At 40.6% G+C, this 16614-nt stretch overlaps 2 protein-coding genes across 5 annotated transcripts in view; one reads left to right on the top strand and one right to left on the bottom strand.

Annotated features, from left to right (window-relative positions):
* Nucleotides 1–461: 461 nt before the first annotated feature.
* On the bottom strand, nt 462–5386 carry LOC110984893 (EF-hand calcium-binding domain-containing protein 10-like). The gene is made up of 4 exons (XM_022245509.2): nt 5173–5386; nt 2775–2939; nt 2151–2241; nt 462–1561 (listed from the first exon to the last, which is right to left on the bottom strand). The coding sequence occupies exons 1-4, from the start codon at nt 5318–5320 to the stop codon at nt 1516–1518; spliced, it is 450 nt and encodes a 149-aa protein (XP_022101201.1). The 5' UTR covers nt 5321–5386; the 3' UTR covers nt 462–1515.
* An 84-nt stretch (nt 5387–5470) lies between these two features.
* Nucleotides 5471–16614, top strand: part of nisch (nischarin) — a 20948-nt gene continuing 9804 nt past the window's right edge. For 2 of the 4 annotated variants that reach the window (XM_022245514.2, XM_022245513.2), the window contains exons 1-9: nt 5471–5715; nt 10240–10503; nt 10808–10952; nt 11896–11963; nt 12709–12804; nt 13674–13769; nt 14705–14863; nt 15268–15522; nt 15944–16198. In XM_022245514.2, the coding sequence (XP_022101206.1) occupies nt 5614–5715; nt 10240–10503; nt 10808–10952; nt 11896–11963; nt 12709–12804; nt 13674–13769; nt 14705–14863; nt 15268–15522; nt 15944–16198 (1440 nt within the window). In that variant the 5' untranslated portion in view covers nt 5471–5613. Of the gene's footprint in view, nt 5716–8270; nt 8409–8474; nt 8662–10239; nt 10504–10807; nt 10953–11895; nt 11964–12708; nt 12805–13673; nt 13770–14704; nt 14864–15267; nt 15523–15943; nt 16199–16614 lie in introns of those variants that run through there. The other 2 variants (XM_022245516.2, XM_022245515.2) reach the window with 2 other exon arrangements.

Here is a 16614-nt window from a genome sequence, read left to right as displayed (position 1 = left end):
TGGTTGGTTGCCACGGTAATTCCTCCACACGGAATTCACTGAACTGTTCCCTTGAAAAAGGATGAAATGGATGTTTCAGCCGACCGTTCAGTGTGCAGAGCCATTAAACTGATGTAACACTTTGATACTTCCAAGACTCTGTTTGGAAGTGTTACTTCTATCAGCACGTGTATACTTCTTACCGAGTGCACACTCTTGCATCACAGGGCTGTTTCAAGTTGGCAGAAAGGTAAATGATTTGTGTGATGTATTCAGAGAGTAATGGGCAAGCAACATTTTGCTGCAACCCTAGGTGTTGAGCGTAGCACATATGCACACAGCCCAGTTTTTTTTAATGAACACCTTTAGAATCAGTCATCATATTAAACTTTTTAAAGCTAGATTCTCTGAGCAATTCAAGCAAAGCTTGGATTGTAACAATGGAAATTACATAAATCACACAAATGGAAAGAAGTCAAATCTCAAGACAAATGAACATCGCATTTTGCTTTTATTTACAATTTTTACAAGTTTTACCTAAAGCTTGCCAAATACCACAAATGGTGTGATTTCAACAAAGCATCCACTTGGGCCACTTTGGTGCAGAAGCATTTTGAGTGCAACTAAAGTTACATGTGGGTACAGTGTCTGGCTTGGTGAAAAAGTTTGTTTTCTTGTTTGTTGGGTCTCTCCTGAACTGTTTTCCTGTGGAGGTGCACACTTAGTGTTTAAATATTAAAAAAACACATCTACATGTACTCGTTTTCTACAGTTAAAAATCATCAAAGTGCTTACTGAAAAACCCCTGTCCTGAAATCTGCAAACAAAGCATGCCTTTTAAAAGATGATGAACCTGTATATAACTAAATGCGAAACATGGCAAGTACATGTATTGATGTGCCTGAAGTCTGTCTGTGACAACACCTCGCCAATCTAGCAAAGGAGAATAGAGGGTTTTCACGGCTGTCATCTTGCAGGCTAGTTCTTTTGTTCCACAGGGTATGCATAAGGGAGGTTTTCCTGTGAAACAAAAGAACTGTCCTGCAAGATGGCTGCCATGCAAAGCCTCTATCATCATTAAACCTTTTTGTTTATGGCCATGGTCATTGCCAGGATTTGTTTCGGGGGGGGGGAGACAGAGATCTGCAGAGGCAACTTACAACTTAATGGTGGACAGGGGTCAATCCCAAGGAAATTTTCTAGCAAATCTCTTTTCATCCCTTCTTTTGTTCCTTTGATTTTCTTATATTTTCTCCCCTTGTTACTTTCAAATTTTTTTGTGAGGGTGGGGTGGGCTAGATGGGGAAAGCCACCATATTTAGGGACATCTGCCTTTGATAATTTCCTTCTAGCTCTAATTCCTTATAAACACTGCCACCATTTCATTGATTGACGGGATGTGTAATCAGTCCCTCTGAATTGTCTGGTTAAAGTTTTTTTCAGCCAAAGAGCTTGAAGCAGCCAGTGCTAGAACAGTAAGGGTTGCCCGTCATTGGTGATAGCAGCTCAAACCACCCTCAGGAGCCATCTCTCAGCCTAAACTTGTTCAAAGGTCGCTGAAGCCTTCTTCAAGGCAACTTTTCTGTTTGGGGGAAAACATAACGGAAAGTAGGGTCATTTGATAGCTCATCTGGACTCGGTCAAAAAGATACATTGGTGGTCTAGACACACACCACGTCTACACGTTTTAGAGCCGAGAGTTTTTTAGTCACCAAACTTTGAATACAGCTCATCAAGGGATCAAATTGGCCTCCATCACTGATGACTTGAAAGGGGCCTGAAGTGTGCTAGGAGAAAAGTTAAAATGATTTCCCATCCAGTAATCAATGATTGCAAACATCAACAATATTTTGCCTCTCTAGAAAACCTGAGATCACCAATCCAAAACAAAAAACAATTAGGAACTTACTGACCTATTCTTTTTTTTTTAATTTCCAGCTACCTGTTTTAAAACTACAGCTTCTGGGGAACAATGTCACTTGTGAATGGTGGCTTCTCTTGAACTAGCTTTGGAATGCATGTGGTTATGCACTGATCTATTTCACACAGTTTTCTTCTTTGTTCCCGAGTCCAACGCCATTATGGATTGTTTTAGAGTGTTTTCCGTGACAAACCATTACCGTTAAAAAGCTCCAGACGGCACTGGATTTAGCCAACAAATTTGCACTTACACTTCCCTTGTGAATGATTCCTGTGTGATCCTGTCGATGTCTGCTCCGGCAGGATGAGGATCTGCACTCTGACAACCAAGGGTGTCAATCGCTGCAATGACCCAGAAGGATGATAAAAAAGATTTGGATTTATTCCTTTCAACTGCACCAACTAGCTCAATACCAGAAGCTAAGGGGCTGCAACCCCCTAAATACTTGTGCCAAATATTGGTTCTTGTTCAGAAACATTTCCTAGAATGTTGAAAACTGAGCAAACATTCAAAGACATCCATGATGAATGCTTTACAAAATCACACCCTAAAACTGAACCACCTAAAATCATTGAACCACTCCAAAATATTTTGATCCTGAAACATACCTGATGTAATGTTACAACTAACTTTTCTGAACAGGCCTTGTTGGAATTTCATATGCACTTGCAAATCATTAGAATTCTTCAATTCTACTAGATCAATCTACAAAAAATAAATCAGCCGATTAGATTTCTGGAAACAAAAGTTCATAAAGTTAAAACTCCTGTAACTTGACAGTTCAAGATGATTACTTTGAAAAAAGGTCTGGGGCTTAAACAGTCAGGATTCTCAAACCATAACTAAATATAAAGTGTAATTGCAACAAAAATACCTTGTTTATACTGGTCTAGGGTTATAAACCCCTTTTTTGTGGGATCTAACATTCCAAAGACAGATTCTATGTTGGACTCATCAAACAGGCAAGGGAAGTCCAGCTGTGTGGTCCTAGATTCCTTGAGTTTCTCAATGTAGTCAATCATGAAGGCCTTGGGATTATCTACCCAGTTAAGGAAAAACACAGAAAAGGCAACGGGCTTAATGACTAATAACTGCACTAACGACCACTGATGACTGGATGCAGTGACGAGAAAATCCCCAAACATTGCATAACATTACTGGCATTCATTTCACAATGTAATCATCATAGCCTGGGTTAATGATGACACTGGGCACTACCAGTCAATCTGCTACAATAACTCAAATCTTTGACACAATCTGTTGATCTTATGGCATCAGTTGCATCATGCATGCATGATTTGCCTATGATTCTACCATCATTCACTTGTCTTTGCTTTGCAATTTGCACCTGCAGAGGACTGTTTTCAGTCAGAGATTACACACAGGATCGACTGATATCACACCACGATCTTGCGATCATGCTCAGTGGTGTACATGTACATGTATATCTGTGCCAGGGATGGTTGGGAGGGGAAGGGTGGGAAGGAAAGAATTCAATATACGGATGCCTATAATTTGTTGTGACCCATTAGCCATGTCAAAGTAATAATGTCCCATAAAAACCCAAATTTAGCCGTCTAAATCAAGTACGTCAAATAGCGGCTCATAGAGGGCACGCTATTTGGTCGTTTTCAGCATGTCGCGTCTCTGAATCAGTCTGAATATGATGCCTTCAGATTATCGCCCATTGCTAGAGTATGGTGGGGATATGTGATACTAGACGTTGACTGACAACTGGCGATATATTGCAGTACAAACCAACGACACTCTGGTTTTTGTAGGACGTTTTGAAACTGGTTGGATCATCTGACAATCGTGCTCGTGCATTTTATCAGGGGTTACCTGAAGACAGGATATTATAACAAAAAAGGCTATTATTTGTAAGCTACAATCTACATTTGTGAAATTTTTGTTGAAATTCATCAGATTGTACAAATTTTGTATGCTCTGCCGAAAAGTGATTACCACGATTGCACAATACAAATTGCATGCCATGTGTCATGAAGTGATTTTTTAGTGGAATTTTGTCACACAGTGTGCTTTTAATATAGGCAACATCGATTGCATATTGTATCCAAAACAACATTTTAAGTAGCATTTGAAGTGTTATTATGCCCAATCTGTAATTGTTATGTACAAAGAAATAGCCAATTGCAAAGTGGATGAAGATGGATTTTTGTGGCTTCCCTTTTTGGACTCCAATTGGATGGAGTCCTCATTCAGTGGCACATATTCTCACTTTTTGTAATTTGTTTCGTCCTGCAAGTTATTATTTGGGGGGAGGGTGAGTGGCATACTAGTTTAATTAACAATAATTTTATTGCAGTTAACTACTGAAAAATAACCAGTGGTTACACAGGTAATAACAATCATATTGACAAGATCTCCAATGCTCACATACTTTAGTTGATCTTTCGTTGGTGGATGGCCCTGTTCTTGTAATAACATGTACATACATGTACATGTATGACAATATTTGAAATAATTAATTAGTGCCAAAATTTTTCTTTTTTTTATTAATCAGTATTGAACAATATTTTTCAAGTTCGTTTGATGCTAAATCCCCAAGAAGTTTTAACTTAATCTTCCAGGTATTTAATAAGTTGTGAAATGATTAGTCCTAGTAAAACAACTTCAATTTGGGTCACAGTTTTCTGATGGGCCAATAAGCTTAATATGCAGGACACTTAGATGGGAATACTTAACTTCCCCCAAATTTTATAACTTCGTTAATATGGGATGGCACAGGCATCCGGGACTTTTGCAAAATGGCAGGTAGCAACCACACCGTGCCAATGAAAACAACTGCAATGAACACATGCGTACGTAAAGATCAAACTAAGAAATGTTTGTGTAATCCGATCCTCTGACGGGCCGGTGCAGGCATATGTCGCCATAGTTGCTGTTTTCATCAGTTACTTGGCGTACCTGCCATTTTGAGAGAGTGCTGGATGTCCGTGCCGCCCCATACATCAAATGAGCTGATTCTTGCGTTAGTTTATTGCATTTGCAAAGCTCTTTCCCATGACAAGTACTGAAGAAGGCTAGGCCCTCGGCCTAAATTTATTTTCATTGGCCTTGCCTACTCACGCTTCAGGGAAGATGACTTAAACAAAAACACTGCTGCTCGATTGGGGAGTTTGAAGAGTACAGGGGTCATCATGGTCATGGGGGTGTTGCTGGAGGACATGGGCCAACTGAAAATGAGGGGTCGCGCCCAGCGCTTTTTAAGACGTCAAAGAAAAAATGAAATGTTGCAAAATACAACCAACCTGGTCTATGAAAAACAAGTTGAGCTGTTATGTTGTCGAAGAGCTCCATTAATCGATGTTTTTCAAGATATTCTGTAGCTTCTTCTTGCCTTGGAACAGCCATTTCTGAGGCAACCATTTGCAAAAACCACACTTTCAGACTGGACATCAATAGAGGGAGAGCAACTTGGCAGTCGATCTAGGCTAGTTGTTGACACACGGGTGTTGCTATGTGCTGAAAATGACTATTCTGTGTGAATGGAAATGATGAACCGCATGCGATAAATAGCCCCCTCTCTTGGCCACATGAGATAAATTTGGTTAATGATGGCGTACGCGTAAACACAGGAAGTGTGATCGAAGGTCGGGTCATTGTGGTAGGCCGACAGTACATGTACTGTGCAGAAGAACCAAAGTTAAAACGAAACTTGAGGGTTAAATGTTGAACTTGTCGCAAGATAAATGATGGCCTATTCATATGGGGGTCTAATAAATCCAATGGAGCAGGTATCACTTAAGCGAGAAGTTCGGATTGTTGCTACAAAGTCCGTTGACAATTACACGGTAAGTGCTCACAGGGCCAATTACAATAGCCCGGGAGCCCAGCCCCCACTTTTGGGGCAAAGTTGAGGGTCAGACCTACAGGTAGCTAGAAAGTCTGCTAACTCGACTCGGGAAAGAGTCGGGATACAACAGATTTTTAGACAAGTCGTCCGTTGGCATAACTCGACTTCTGTTTGCTTCAAATCTGACATCTTCATCTTAATTGAAAAAAATGATAGATTGCAAGAAGAAGTGACCCCGATAAAAATGATGAACAAGGAGAAGGCCAGCAGGCCAGGGGAGGGCAAGACTCCAAGAGACCAAAATCAGTGAAATGCACTGATATCACTCATGTCACTGGGCATGGCAGCAGGCCTAATTGGCAGCAGGCCTTGAAACAGTCCTTAAGCACCCTGTGCACATGATAAAAACATACTGCAGAAACATGAAAGCTCTTCGGAAATGATAGCAGTCCAGTCCTCAGTGTCATTTAAATGCACTATTTTTACACTCTATTGTGCTGGATTAACTTTTTTCTGACAAAGAAGTTACACACTGAATTGCAGATATGTGCATTTTTTGCCAAATCACCAGTTCTTGAAATTTAACAATAATGAAATGAACACTGGGAGCAAGATATCTTGGTCAGAGTGGATCTGGATCTGATGTGACATAGGCCTACCCCGGTACATACATGTACATGTATTTCATTCAGTATCATCTACTGTCAGACAGAAAAACAGTACATCTACCTCTACCCGTACTACAAATAGATATACAATGAGCTAATTCAGTATTCTGTCAGCGCAGGTCCAAAATCAAGCATGTCCGAGTTCATTCAACGTGCGTGCGAGGTTTGCCCTATAACCGGGGCCCTATGTGGACTTTGCACATGCTTTGTTCCTGAATAACCTTGCTGTTTTGAAGTACTGAACCGGCTTATTGGTGTGTTCGAAGGTCATCGACCATTTTAATCATTTTGCCCAGATTTGCCGTTTTGGACAATCTAAGCCAACTCCAAGGATTGCAGGGTTCATAATTTTTATATTTATAATCATATACATGTATTCATGCAGCCTAAGTTGGTTGCATCTTGTAAGTGTTTCTTTGAGTCTTGCTGTGCAAGTTGACAACTACTGAAATCGGTGGGAATCTCAAACATTTCACTGGACAAGCTTAGCAGATGAAAGTTGGAGGCATGTACATGTACTACACCACATGATTTACACTGTAGAGAACCATCATTGATGTATGTGTAATTAGATTGCACATGTATTGTACATGTCCCTGTTTTGTATACAGTACAAAAGTGTGATGTCATTTTGAGCCCGGAAGTGTAGTGCAAACCCGTGGAGTACTCGCGCATGTTTTATCACGAGCTGGTTCTTGTGTGCTTGATAAACAATTTATTCACTTCTGTACTCTCTACATAAGTTGCCAGGGGATTGAAGACTTTGATGGATCAGTTTCATCATCCTCGATTAAAGTCAACCGAAATAAGGCATTAATTTGTACGAGTAAAACATACAAAAGCTGAACTCTATTTTTCTTTTGAATTACAAATGTGTCATTGAATAAATTTGTTTTAGAGATTGCTGTTACAGGCATTGTGTACCTGTATTTCTTTTTTAACACTAACTCCTGCAACACATTCCAGGAAACATGACGTCCCTTTGAACTATGCCTTGTGCCACAATATTTGTGTTGTGGCTGTGCAATGTACTTATGTTCTATTTCAGGAAAAGTGGCTAGATTGCGCAACATTTAAATTACATGTACATGAGAACCTCAATAGCTCAAGATGGCTGTTACTGGCAATGTTACAGCAGTCGATCATCACTGACAGTTGTTGAGTTACATCCTCCCTCCATGTTGAAAAAGTTTTTGTCATTTTCTTCTTCGGAACTGGACAGAAAGTCTCAAAGTTTTCTCACAGAAAACAAAGTTGAATGCTTCTCATATAAGCCTTGCTAAGTTCAGCAGTAATGATTCTTAACTGAACACAAATGAATGAGTCAAAGCATATATTTGTGCATTGTTCGGTGAAATTAACGCCACCTAAAATGACCGCATTAAAGGTATGCCATAATTTGTTACGCGAGTCGTGGATATAAGCAGTGTGTAAGTTTTGTGAAACCACTCTTAATTTGTTGCACGGTGTATGCAGTAAGATGGCAAAAGTGGCTTTATGCTATTGTATCAATTTTTTGTGAAATTGGCTGTTGAAATCGAGGGTTGTCACTATCCTGCCCACCTGGAGGTTTGGCAGATTTAAATTAATAAAGATTTAAGTAGGAAGGTTGTAAAATGTGTAGAGTGCTTAATGTATTACCTTGAATTATTTATACAGCAGGCTATTATTTTATACACCAGATGAAAGATTTTTTCATTCATTTTGACCTATTAATACTTTTTATGTTTCGTAAAACAGTGTAAGTTTGTGTGCATTATGCTTACTTTCAAGGCCAAGAGCTCATTTTTATAAAAATCCAGATCTACACGGTACTTCCTTTAACCTCGATCAAACTTCAAGTGTCAGAGCATATTGATAATGGAAAAAAATTATCTTGTCCAGTATTGTTTGCTGGCCTAGCTGAACTTTGGTTCAGATTATATTAAGCATGTGGAAGGTCGGTCCTGCATCACATTGTAGTTGAGACTCATTTGGTCACCACCACACCTCGGTGGTTGTTGTCATGTCCTCAGTACAACAGGTAGGGTATAGTTGAGTTCCAGATAACTGATTGTGTTCCTGTTGAATCACGCTTCAGGCAGTAAACACCTGACACTGTATGATTGAGAATTTTTTTTAATCTACATTGACGAGGGCGTTGTGGTGAAGTCACTTCTATCTGTAGACATCTGTGTACTTTTAGTAGCTGAAGTTGGCGATCGTGAGCTGCACGGAACAGCAACATGTCTGCAAAAGTGAAGAATGTTGTCTTCAGTAACTCAGTAAATACACATGTATGTGTACGATGTGATCATGGCTTGTGTACTGTTTACCCCAGAGGACAGATAAACAGAGGGAACGTAGGGTTTTACTTGGCCTAGACTGGTGAACGCACATGTACAGTGTGTGTACATCGCACTGTAGGGAAATGCAACAGTTATTCATAGCAGTTAACTACACGTACATTATGTTGTCTGCGCATGTCACATGTTATCAGGGAGGCATGTATGTGTACATACATATATGTACATGGACAGGTATGTACTATGTAGGTGAACAGGTGCATACATCGTGTACATTTTTAAGATAGGATGTGAATCAAGGACTTCCCATTTTTTTCTTGTTTTTTCACATTTTTGTTTCAACAGCTTGGGTCATTAGTTTTGTGCAGGTTTTCTAGTCAAGGTCGTCCTTGATTCGATCCCTTTTCTCACTTTCAGAATAATGTTTCATGCACTGTGCCGGGTACTGTGTGTACGTGTACACACATACCTCATATGTACATGTACACTGTATACGCACGCATGCACTGGTTTTATACCAGTAATTGTGGGGACCAAATTTTTGAAACAGAAATGTTGTGGAGACCAAAGCAATATGGAGAAAGTTTTTTGTCCCCACATCTTGGTCCGACTTCCCTAACAAAAGAAATTGTCCCCTCAGATTGGGGACCTTGCTGCCTGGCCTGGACACTCGTGATACACACACACACTTGACGGATGCTGCAGGTGGCGGGGGCTTCATAAAGGCTGTCTATTCAAGCATCATTCATGGGCTTGAATGTCCCAATTCAAAAAGTATGGGGAATGTAGATTTGGTTTATTTTACAAGGTTCTGTCATGGTGGATCCAGGTTTCATGTCATGGTTGCTGCATATACTGTATGCAGAATGTCCAATGCACATGTAGTGGAATGGTTGTAAAACGTAATATGCATGTGTTTATTAACGTGCAGAATGGAAGTTATTTATCTTACACTCTGAAATTGAAAGAATAATTTCAATTCAATAAAACAGAAACTTCAGGCAGTCGTTTCTTGTGTCGGTTTCATTTTGTCAGAAAAACATACGAAAATGACTTCTTTGGGTGCATGTATATTAGGCAGATGTTATCTAGAAGTTTTGTATTACTGGTATATTAAGCCCATTTGAAGACACCGCTGCAACAAATCCCACCTGAGAAGAGCATTCCCCCAAGGAAAGCTGTATTGCTATCTTGATTGTCATGTGAGTCATGACTGGCTGTTGTAAGCCCTCGAGATGAGGCTTTTTCAACTGCAGTGCGTTTCCTTTGCTCCAATAAAGTACATGTGGGGGAAGAGAAACGCCGAAGACACCCTTCAATCCATCTGTCCATCTGAGTTTAGGACTTCCTTTCTTACATGTCCCTTTAAAAGCACCGTGAAGGATAAGTGAGTGTTGTCTTGCCGTCAAGTCTTCAAAGTCGGACAAAGTTGTAAGAATATGAGCTTTTTGGTCCAAAATGTTTTGTAAATCGTATGTTACCGAAGTCCTTTTGGGACTTGGATACGGTAGTGGAGAAAAACCTTTTTTTTATTGAATCAATTTATGTTTGTTTCATGCAACCCTTCAGGCCTACGTCATTGAGCTCTCAGTGAGTGACTGCTCCTGGACCATACAGCGGCGCTACAGTGAGTTCCATGACCTGCACGAGAAGCTGGTGGCCCTCAAGAAGGTGGAGCGGGCCTTGCTACCCCCCAAGAAGCTCCTTTGGAACCAGTCTAAGAGCTTCGTGGAGAAGCGCCGACAGGACCTGGAGAGCTACTTGCAGAAGATGCTGGACCAGAGCTCCTACCTCCCCACGCCCCTGCTGCACTTCCTGGAGTTTGACATCTACGTAGGTGTTGAGTGCTGAGCAAATAAAGGGTAGCCTTTTTAACTGGACTGTGCCATCTGGGTCTTTGATGATGGTCGTGGCTGTAAATATTTGGACAGAGGGTGAATTTATGTTTGGACATCTTGTGACTATTAACAGTTGTTTGTTTGAACAAGTCGATTGCAATATCATGTGAGAATCTCGCATCAATTCAGTCATCTCATAAAACTGACATCACTACTAATCCACTCTCTAGCCATATGTACATATATGTACATGTGCTACTGATTGATGACTTTTTTGTCTTTTTACTTTCTGTTTTCAGGACATCTATGGAGTCTCGCAGGCTCTTGCCACTGAGCTGTTTGAGAAAGCTGAAGCCATCCTTGCCTCATCAGACGTGTGTGAGATGACCCCCATGCAGCTGTACGCCATCACGGAGAGGTTGAAACTTGCCGTGCCAACCTGCTGTAAGTGTAGCCAGAACGAGTTCTGTGAAATGACCCAGAACAAATAAAGGGGAGTAGCCTTTGTAACTGGAAAATCACTGAAAAAAAAAAAAACCTGTGTCCCCAGTCGGGAAAACATATTCACAACTTTCAAACACATTCAGATGCACTTCAAATTGACGCTTGATTTGCTGTCTTTTTGACTGTTAATATTTTGGGATGCAGCTGCTTTTAAATGTAATTCTGATATGATCACCCCTAAAAGTATACAAAAAGTCCACCTCGTTTTGGAGGAATCATTTTTCCACTCCATTACAAACTAAATGTAGAGTGATTAATGCAAACTGCAGTCCTTTGTAATTTGTGTAACCTCGCAAATTATTGGCCCAAGAACTCTGAAAAGAAAAAGACTGACTGCATGTTAATCATTATTGGTTGCCACTGGCAATTTTTGGCATTAATCATTCATAAATACATGTACCTCAGACAGTTTCCCTATTCAGCAACACGCACCATGAATTTAACATTTGGTAATGCCTACTGAGAAGTGATAATGCCTGCTGCATAAAAAATGCTATAATATATATAATATAAACATTAGACACTGAAAATACCCGCGCCTGCAGCTCGGGCGTTATAGGTGTGTCCATTCTCCAAGCACGTATTTAATCCCTTATTAATCAGCATTCATCTTATACGAGGCAAACAAAAAGCCAAGTATTAATGCCATATTAACATACTGCATCAAAACCAAACGTGTTATTTAAGCGAAACCAGCTGTGAACTGACTACAATTAGCAATTTTTCGAGCAGTATTTGTGGTATTGCCATTTGTGTTTGTTCCAAGTATATCTTTGTGTAATGAAGTTATATATGTACAGATTTTCTACGCTTATGTCTGTAAGTTTTATATTTCGAATTGCATGTTTGAAACTGTGGTCTACATTCTGCACTCTTTGCACAGCGGCCGATGATGCCCGCAGTGATATTGGACACATCATGGACTTCATCTCTAGACTGAAACTGATGCGGGTAAGCAGAAATTGAATCAAGTCAAGTAATGGCTCCCTGGCAGCAGTCATAGAGGGCACCATGGGGCCCACTGTCCATGGAGGCACTTGTCCAGTCTGGACTGTGCCTTTGTCTTTAACCTTACATGTTGAAGTCCCTGTTCTTGAATACCCTGGCTCAGTACAAGTTAACATGATCTTGGCAAAGGAGCATCAGACTACACAATTTGAATTCATACATGGGGAGTCTTTAGGTGTGGTCTGAGCTTTAAAAGCGGACATGTTTCAAGTTAAGGGATGGAGGTCAATAATAGGGACAAAAGCAGAGCTGTGAGAAAGGACCATATTTTGTCATGGGGGGCTCTTGAAGGAACACTAATAGTTATAGGGCAAGTAGTCATAGTTCCCAAGGTCCAACAAACCCCACTAAACCTACATGTACACCAACAAGCTGTGGAACCATATCACTTTGTCTTAATTTATTATGGCTCTACCCAGTGGCATTTCACTACAATGACTTGATCATCCCAGCAGCAGGAGACACTGTTATAAAAAAGCACGAGGCAAACAAAATGCCAACTATCTGATTAATCTTCTTAGCACAACAGCTGAGCCCATTGCTTGAAACAGGTTACCTGATATTTTTGTAAAGTAGGTATTGAATTTGTCTGCGTTTTCTTTTGACTATCAATTACATGAAAAACCAGAAGTTGTAGCCTCTAGAAGCTAATGTTGTGACATGGCTTTCTTGTTGCATCCCTCTACAGATTGTTGGCTCGCGCCATCGGCTCGGGAGTAGCACCAGGGTTGTTGATAAATTGCCATTTGACCTTTCACCTTTCAGAGCCTTGGAGCACTTGCAGGTGAACCCCATAAAGGTTTTCTGTGGTCTGTGCTCAGGAAAGCTGTATTTCAGGGGGGAAAAACCTGTCATTTGACTCGCATTTTAAATACTGACTTCCAGTGCAGTAATTCGTGAGAATGTGCAGTGGAATTGGCAGTGCTTCAGTACATAAGGTGCATGCTTTTCGAATGAGCACCAAACATGCCATGCAGATTGGTTACGTAGAAGAATTTCTCTGTTCTGAAAGATTTAATATCTGCTGAGCTTAAAACTAAGTGTCCATTTACACTGAGCAATAAACGTTATTTCCTGCAATAAAAAAAATTGTGTGAACGCAAGGGTTTCCTATGGAACTGTTTTCCCTGAGAACAGACATACCATGTGAAGATGCCACGTGGCCAACCAGTTAGGTACGATGTTACTAATTGATTGGTCATTGGCTTCCTCATGTACCTTTGATTGTACTCGTGAAATGCTCTTGTTTGGGATGCTACATAGAGAGTCTGCAATTGGCATGCGGTACCCATGTAGTTCAGCCTTGTGTATACATGTAAAACATCACACTACATGTATCACATTCTGTCTCTAGGCTCAGTTATTGCATGTCTGTGCAAATGCGCCCTCAGGCTGGCCTTCAACCAGAAGTATTGCACTCACATATTGGAAGTAGCCACTACTGCTAGACTTTGACTATCCATTGTTGCATGTTTTTTCAGCAGCCATAGCCAAACCTCTTGGACAAAGCCTCAATCAACGGTAGTTTTTTCCAGGGCATGGCAATAATCGGTTTTTAAAATTGACTTCTTCCTGATGCCAATTTCTCGCAGCAGTCATACAGTGTTTGATATTTTTGATAAAGTGAGATATTGTTTGTTTTAATTTCTATAGGTTGATGTGTGTGATATAAGCTTGATTGGAGGACTCATTGAGTTGAAGAGGACATTACATTATCTGGCTGTACATCACACTGTCAAGTCCCTGAAGGTAGGCATCCAAACTGGAATGAGGTATATGCAACATGTAAAAGTCTGTGAGTGTGCCCAACATGTAGATTATGGTGGTTTTTATGTTTGGTTGGGCTTTACCTCACAGGTAGATGAAATGATAAATTATCAATTTATATTTCTATTATAAATACGTTAGAAAAATTAATATACGAAAGGAGAAGATTGAGTAAGTAAACAAATCATGCAACTCAATTTCATTATTAACCCAAACCCCCTAGGCCTTTTTACTAGGAGCCATCCTGAATACTCTGAAATCTGCCGATTTTCAACATGAAACAATTGCATTCGGCCCAAATCCTTCAAAATTTCTTGAAAATGTCACTTGGAGGTGTGCCTAACTGCCTGAATCCTTCAAAATCCTTCAGCAACTCTTGTCATTACATGCACGTTGAGGTAGTGTGAATGGTACTCTTGAGCTGTGCAGTTGATTCAAAAGAAGTATCGGGCTGAATTTGTGCTTGACTTAGCACAAACAACATAATCCATGACCTTCACGCATGGCATCCTTCGAAATCAGCCATGCACTTTTGCCATACAACTTGAATCCTCCAAATTCCCCCACTTTGCTGAAAAGGATTTGGGAAGATTTGGGAGGGTTAGGGTTAAGCTGGAAAGTGCAAAGAACCCAAGCCATGAAAGTGATTTTGGATAGACCCACAAAAGAAGGCTTGATTTGCAACCCCCTTAAACTCAGTCTAGTGCTCCAGGTTACCGTCAATATCTGCCTTTGAAAATAAGCTTTTAAACTATTCAACCCTATACTAGGCTACTGCAACCCCTCTAAAAGAAGCAAGCCCAGAGCTGACTGTACCACTTTATTTTTTGTGTATTTCAGAAGCATTATTGAAGGTCTGTTGAAAATTGTGTACATGTATCAAATTTCGAATAACCTCTATTTTTTGTGTGGGCCAGGAAATTCTTTTACCAGAGGGAGAACACTGGATGAGTGCAGAGGCAGCAGCAACTGTAGCAGGTCCAAGCATTGGCCACCCAATGCATATTCCCACCTGGAAATGCATCAGCAGAGCTGACTTTAGATACAACAGTCTGAGTGACATAGATGACAGCATTGTAAGATCAATTTTGACTCAATTTTAAATGTTTGATTAATTCCTGTACTGAACTCTGGTAGTTGTGTTTTCCAATACAAATTTATTGGAATGTACATGCCTACTCACTAAAAATGTAAATTTTAAAGTGATTAATGAAACAAATACTTAATAAAGAAAAAGCAAGATAAGCATCCTTGTAACATCCTACGAATTCTGAAGTAGGAATATCAAATAAAAAATATTTCACAATGTGTACGTGATTACTAACAGTTTGTGGTAGGAACCTTTTTTTTAGTTACTCGTAATGAAAAAGAAATGCTTTATGAAGGAAAGGATTTGGCATGAAAGGATTCTTTATTATTTGTCTTTAACCCTACCTTTTTTGTTTTGTTTTAGTTCAGTTTTTTTTTTTTTTTCAACTAGAAACTCTTGCCAAATCTGACCCGACTGGACCTGAGCCACAACAAGCTGACCGAGGTCAATAACCTGCAATACCTGTCAGAGATGACCCACCTAGACTTGTCCCACAACCACCTAATGTCCCTGGAGGGACTGCACGCCCGGCTGGGTAACGTCACCACCCTGGGGCTGGCCGCCAACAATCTCAGCAGCCTGAGGGGATTGGGGAAGCTCTACTCCCTGGTCCACTTGGACGTCAGCCAGAACTCCATTGAGCACGTAAGTCTGCACCCAGTATATGCACCTGTGGGCAATTAAGCACGCGCAGGCAAATATATTCCAGGGAAGTTGTTTCCATTGCGTCCTGTTCTCGTACAAAGTAGGTAGAGTTTGTTGAGTATTCATCTCCCCTCGTAATGAAAGCACAGACCCGCTTAATTAATCCACCAATGTCTATCTAGAGTCTCATTTACATGTACAATTCTTGTGGCAACACGTTGCACGCTAAAGTCTCCGTTTACTCAGCACAGTGCTGTGAAGGTTTCTTACCGGCACATTTTGGAAGAAATTTTCCCTTTAGCTTGATCATCAACACGTTGCATGTTTGAGGCAGGAGGCCAAAGTTTGGCTTTTATTTTAAGTGCGGTTTACCCCCTCACAAGTTTCACCGCTCATTGTCTGTCTTACTCCACAACACAAGGTGGTTGAGGTGAACCACATCAGCAACCTGCCATGTATCGAGTCGCTGAATCTCAAGGACAATCCCATCACCAGCATCATGGACTATCGCACCAAGATCCTAAGCCTCTTCCAGGAGCAGTACACCGAGCTGACCCTGGACGGCCAGCGCACCAGCCAGAAGGAGATGGACAGAGTGGCCATCATGAAGGCCATCCAGAAGGCCAAAGAGAGTAAGGTCAAGAAGTTGACCCGGAAGAGCTCGCCTAGCCGCAAGGTAGGCAAGTGCCTTGAGGTGAAGTCGTGAAACGTTTTCTCACCCTTGGAGCTCTGACTTTGGAAACAGGGTGCATTGTCAATGATCAGGGAGTCGGGTTGAGGCAGTGGTGTTTTATCACCTTCAGCCTCTGTGGCCCTGGGTTGGAATCCTGCCTAGATCAATATACGGAGTGGATTTTCAGCCCCCATGTAATTCCTTTGGTTTTTGCGGAATATTTATCTGTGTTTTCATTCATAGCTGATAATCAAATTATAATTTTATAATACAAATGCTATCAATAATTTTTTTCAGAGTCAATTAGAATAAGATAATGCAACTGTTTTGCTATAGTCAATATCATAATTGTAATGCCAATTTCGTATCATATTGCTGTATCGTGCATTATGGGTAAGCCTTACGCCAAGAATGGTCTG

The sequence above is a fragment of the Acanthaster planci genome, linkage group LG04 (assembly GCF_054643075.1).
Source record: "Acanthaster planci isolate LZ-2023a linkage group LG04, COTS_SCS, whole genome shotgun sequence".
NCBI lineage: Eukaryota > Metazoa > Echinodermata > Asteroidea > Valvatida > Acanthasteridae > Acanthaster > Acanthaster planci.
Note: the sequence above shows the minus strand (reverse complement) of the source record. Positions and strands in the feature narration are given on the sequence as shown.

Bases quoted from the DNA above. Each gene is read 5' to 3' on its own strand.
- LOC110984893 (XM_022245509.2), bottom strand. From the start codon at position 5,320: ATGTCCAGTCTGAAAGTGTGGTTTTTGCAAATGGTTGCCTCAGAAATG. The intron at 2,940-5,172 runs GTTGGTTGTATT...TTAACTGGGTAG, and splicing joins ACTTGTTTTTCATAGACCAG to ATAATCCCAAGGCCTTCATG. The intron at 1,562-2,150 runs GTAAGTGCAAAT...TCCCCCAAACAG, and splicing joins GAATCATTCACAAGGGAAGT to AAAAGTTGCCTTGAAGAAGG.